At 36.5% G+C, this 5,847-nt stretch overlaps 1 protein-coding gene across 1 annotated transcript in view; it reads left to right on the top strand.

Moving 5' to 3' along the window:
- The first annotated feature begins 1,199 nt into the window (after window positions 1-1,199).
- LOC110038137 (proteasome subunit beta type-5-like) overlaps window positions 1,200-5,847 on the top strand; it is a 23,857-nt gene continuing 19,209 nt past the window's right edge. Inside the window, exons 1-2 of the mRNA XM_020742908.1 lie at window positions 1,200-1,400; window positions 1,507-1,636. Coding sequence (XP_020598567.1) covers window positions 1,287-1,400; window positions 1,507-1,636 — 244 coding nt within the window. The 5' untranslated portion in view covers window positions 1,200-1,286. The remainder of the gene's footprint in view (window positions 1,401-1,506; window positions 1,637-5,847) is intronic.

Raw genomic sequence — 5,847 nt, 5'->3', positions numbered from 1 at the left:
TTAAAGGCTCGGGGAGCTGCAACTTTCAAACATTCCACCATTAGATTGACAAAAGAACACTTCAACGTAACCAATTAGTAAATACAATCATGCTGGTACGAAATTATAAATCAATAACAACATAATACATAATACAATCATAATACCACAACAATAATACCATAATAACACAAAAGTATACTTCAAAAATAAAAATACAAAAATACTAGCATAATAAAACAATGATAACACCAAAATAACACTTTAACATAACGCTGTTAAAAACACTAATTAGATACAACAATAAATAACACCATCATATGTAATACAACCATAATACTACAATAATAATACCATAATAACAAACACACACTCTTGAAAGCCTATAGTTCATCAATACTACCATAATACAATCATAATAACACCATAATAAACCCATGATAAAACCTAAATAAGACCCAAATGATAAAAAAAAAACAATATCAACCACAATAATACCAGAAAGATAATACCATTACGACAACTTACACATAATGATAACACTTACAAATTAACTTAGCAATCAAATAATATAGTAATCAAACCATCCGAGCCCAGCAATACTATCATTTGGAAGCCATTAATCGCAACACACATAACATAAGAAAGAACTCTACCTGAGGAATACTTCCGGACGCAGCTAATGATCCAAGCTGATCGCCATCATTCTCAGATTCCATCAACATTTCTTGGTCGAATGAGAAATCCATTTAATGTGGTCTCGGAACGGAATAAGAACTCTGCCCTACTCGTCGAATACTAACAGACGAGCTCTGCCCTACTTGTCGACTACTAACAGACGAGAAAATAAAAAAAATCTACATCCATAAGACACTAATAATCTTTGGCGGGATCGAAAATGTCCAAATGTTAGATTTGGCGGGATTCAATAAGCACAAATATACGCTTTTTCCGGTTATTGGGCGGAGTTCTGGTCGGGTCACACATTCTGCTTATTTATCTTCGCTGGGGGCCCACCATTACACATGTTAATTTTTCATTCGCTACCGCATGCAGAGAACATGCGGTCGTCGGACCTAATAATTTTTCCACACTAACACACCGATTATACATTACTAATGAATTGGAGTAATGAATTGGAAATTAATCGAATCGATCCATGGATCTTTACATTCTATAAATACAAACGAAAACATCATTTCTTCCTTCCCAAGCATTGTTTTTTTTTCCTCGACAGACCGCAGTTGCCCGTTCGTCTTCTACCTTCTTCAACTGTTTGTTTCTGTTCATTTTTTCTCTAAATTCCGATGAAGCTCGATACTAGCGGCCTCCAACCTTTCGTTCCCCACTGCCGTTCGCTCGACGATTTCCGCTGCGACATATCTGGATCCCCTTCTTTCGAACTTCCCAGCTGCCCTGATGTGAGTTACTGCGTTGTTGGATTGCTCGGCAGCATTAGTTTTGTGCCTCTTTTTGAATAGAATAATCATTATTATTGATTCTCTCATTTTTTTTCTTTCCATGCAGTTTGATGCATTTCAGAAAAAGGCTGTACAGATGGTGAAGCCGGCAAAGGGAACGACCACGCTTGCATTCATTTTTAAGGAAGGTGTCATTGTCGCTGCTGATTCCCGAGCCAGTATGGGCGGATATATCTGTAAGTTTATTTGCATGTTATTTTATGTCTGTTTTTTTATACCGCTACAATAAAATTTGGAAGCCTCTTTCATTGCATCGTGATTTTGAGGGTTTCTCTTTGAGTTTTGTTTTATCACCCAGGATCATAATCACTTGGAAGATGATATAAAAAAAAGAGCAATATAAAAAAAGGGGAAGAGAAAAGGATAAACAATAATACTACATTTAGGAACTTGATTTTCATCGTTTCTGTAAGGATTGGTGGGACTTATTATACCAGCAAGTGTAGCTTTTGTATGACCAAAAAGAGGCCACTTAGATCATTAGAGATCAAGTAGCTATAGCCTGGCTACTAGTAAAATATGTCCGAGCGGGTGAATCCAGAAGTGGACTACACAGGATCAACCTGAGCATCAGTTAAATCACTATAGGCCAAATTCAAGAGGCCGAGTACGTGGACCAACGAAGGCAAAGGGTTTTCTCGCTCAGTAAAAGATTTTAGCATGGGAAGACCTCTCCATGACTCCAACTTTAGTTGGAATATGATTATTAAAGTCATCCATGGGTCCAGAGGTCTAGGGATGAGATATGCCTAAACATATCATTTTGTGGAAACCAATCCTTATCAATAGGGGTATTAAATATAAATCGGATTCTAATTTTCTACTCCTTGGAGCCACAAAAAAACCTTCTTCGGTGTTTCTCATCTTGCTTAGTTTTCTTCCCATGTTCTCTCTCCTTCTTGACACTCTATTCCTTGGGTGTGATTTGAGAAATCCTTACTCTGCATATCACTTGGGGCGAGGACGATAAAAATTCACTACCATGATCAACTATATCATATTCAAAGATAATAAGGAGGATCTACATTTGATTTTTATTGATTTAGAAAAGGCTTATGATAAGGTTCCAAGAGATATCCTTTGGAGAGTCATTGAGAAGAAAGGTGTTGATATAACTTATATTTAAGTCATTAAAGATATGTATGCTAGAGCTATTACTTGTGTTCGAACTGAGGAGGACTGACCAATTATTTTCCTATTTCTGTTGGATTACATCAGGGATTGGCTTTAAGTCCATATCGTTTTGCTTTATTATGGATGGTCTTACTGGACATTTACCGGAGGATATACCTTGGTGTAGGTTTTTTGCTGATGACATCCTTTTCGTGTATAAGATGAGAGAAAATGTCCAGGAAAAACTTGAATTATGGATATCTACATTGGACTCTAAAGGCCTTCATTTGAGTAGAACTAAAACTGAATACATGGAATGAATTTTAGTAGTAGTAGCTCTAGTGACAGAAGTGTAACTTTGGGTGATCAAATTATTAAAAGGTGTGAATGATTTAGATACCTCGGGCCTGTTGTTCAAAGCGATGGTGATATAGATGAGGATGTTAATAGTAGAATTCAAGTTGGTTGGTGGAAGTGGAGGAACGCTTCGGGCTTTTTGTGTGATAGAAAAGTACCACTTAGACTGAAGGAAAATTTTATTAGATGGTGGTGAGACCTGCAATGCTCTATAGCGCTGAATATTGGCCTTTAAAAGAGAAACATAATACTAAGTTAAGTGTTTCCGTGATGAGAATGATTAGGTGGATAAGAGGCTTTACCCTTAGAGACAAAAATGCGAAATGAATATCTCCGTGATAGGCTTGGTGTTGCTCCAGTAACGGGCAAAATTAGAGAGAATCGTTTTAGATGGTTTGGTCATATTAAACACCGACCATCTGATTATCGGATTAGGAGAGTAGATGTTTTAGATTCGACTTATGTCAAGAAAGGCATAGGTAGACGTAGGTAGACTTGGGCTTATTGTATAAAAAATTATCTTAATTTATTAAAATTAAATGAAAATATGACACTAAATAGGACGCAATGGAGAAAAAGGATTCATGCAGCCGACCCCATGCAGTCCGTTTAAGGCTTTGTTGTTGTTGTTCAACTTTATCATATTCGACTCACTAGCAACTTATAATGTCATATTCAGTTGTTCCCTCAACATTTGCAAGGTTGTCATCACGACATACTATATAACCGTAAATTTTTTAGAAGAAAGTGGAGTGATCACTATCAGTGGCAACCTAGAACAGTCACGCAATTGCTACCTATGGACGGTAAGCAACATGTATTGGGAGAGCTTTGAGCTGGACGTCCAATGAGGAAGTGGCATGGAGATAAGCTAAGTGTTCAAAGAGATCCTTGTCAGAGAAGCCAATAAATTGTTTCGATAAAGTATGGCTTTTGATGCAGGTCGTAGGGATTATTACATTATCTCACTCTGGGAATATCATGATGTGTTCGCTAGTCGACTCAGGATATGCTAGGAGTCACTGTTGTTGTCACCAATCACCAGCTTAACATCGACATGAAAGTTTAACCCATCAAATAGAAGACGAGGTCGATGATACTCACATTAGCAGAAATGATTTTAGAAGAAGTGCTAAGGCTGCTAGAGGTAGGCTACGTCAACGAAGTGTAGTGCTCATATTAGATAGTGAACGTGGTGATGGTTCTGAAGCCGAATGGCAAATGGTGAACATGTGTCGACTTCACTAGCCTTAACATATCATACTTGAGGACAACTACCCCATACTATTGATCGATGCACTCATAGATTTGATTGTTGGTTACTCGGGCGTGAGCTTCTTGGATGTTTTTTTTGCGCATTACCAAATAAAAATGCATCCTGTGGATACTGAGAATACCGTGTTCATCATCATGAAAGGGAGTTTTCTGTTATATTTAATGTCTCGAGTTCAAGAACGCAGGTGCCACATACTAGAGAATGATTGATGTAATATTTGTCATCCCAAAATGAAATAATATTGAAGTCTATGTTAATGACACACTGATCAAGAGTAAATTTGTTGGACAACACATAAATAACTTAAAAAAGTTTCAAAATACTAAGAAAATATAATATAAGATTGAACCCATTTAAGTACACATTCGGGGCTAAAATAGGATAGTTCCTAGAGTATCTGCTAACACTCGAATGGATCAGAGCTAATCCTTTGAAGGTTCAAGAGCTTGTGAACATGTCGTCGTCTCGCAACACCAAAGAGCTCCATAAACTAACAGGACATTGCAGGTCTAATTTCACTTCATTTTTAGATCCAAAGAAAAGTGCGCAGCTTTCTTCAAGATTCTAAGGAATGCTAATAATTTTTTATAGATGACCAAAGAAGAGCAAGCTTTTCAGCAGTTGAAGAGTTTCCTTGCATCATCTCCATTATTTCAAACCTCGAAGTTGAATGAAGAACAGTTCTTGTACCTCGGGGTTAGCTTTGAAGCCATTAGTTCGGTTTTAGTAGGAGAGTAGCTAAGGATGTAGTTCTCTGTCTATTACATCAACATGATCCTACAGGGCTCCGAGCATGTCTATCTAATTTTGAAAAGGCTAACCGTTGCATTGGGAATGTTCTAACTTGACATAGTTGGGTATTGTGTGCTTTTAATTGGAAGCATGAGCAATGATCTATTGGTTGCTTAGGGTTTAGTCTATTTTGATACTCAATCCAAACATATGTTTCCATGTTTCAATAATATGGCATGTAATAACATCCGGCTGTTTAGTTATTTCTATAGTTTAGTAGAAAAAAATCCTCTCCTATACAATTGATGACCATGGAATGTTCTTGTTACATTAATCTCATCATCCTACATATTGAAATCTCGCATAAGCTCTTAGACTTTAGAAAAGTGTCAGAAAAAATTTTGTAGCTCAAGTTGAACCATAAATCTTTTTTTGTAATGTTTTGAATCATTTGGTGGCGCAAACATCTGGAGATTGTGCCATACTTATCCTCAAAACTTGTATGAAGAATGACATGTTGTATACAACATTTTATACTAATTCTTGTCTAGTTTGCACAAATAGTGAACTTAAAAAAACTAATCATAAGGTAAAAACATAAGGACACACTTAGTATGCATTTTATTCTCTTTTTCAGATTTTAGTTTTGTGAACCAAAATTCACATTTTTGGTTCAATTCATTTTGATTGAAGGTCGTCGACTAAAATAGCCTCTTTGCAATGATGAGGCAACTTGAATACATAAACCCTTTCATATATCTTGCATTATTGGAGCTTCATGGCCCTTAGACATATCGTGAAGTTTATAACTACTCATTCTTAAATCAGGTGTAGGATTGAAGAAGCAATATTGACTTCATTTTTGTTTTAGTCATGTCATAGCCTTTAGCTAGGTTTGGAAGCTATGTT

Source organism: Phalaenopsis equestris, unplaced genomic scaffold (assembly GCF_001263595.1).
Source record: "Phalaenopsis equestris unplaced genomic scaffold, ASM126359v1 Scaffold231556, whole genome shotgun sequence".
Classification (NCBI taxonomy): domain Eukaryota; kingdom Viridiplantae; phylum Streptophyta; class Magnoliopsida; order Asparagales; family Orchidaceae; genus Phalaenopsis; species Phalaenopsis equestris.
This window is presented reverse-complemented; position numbering and strand designations above follow the sequence as displayed.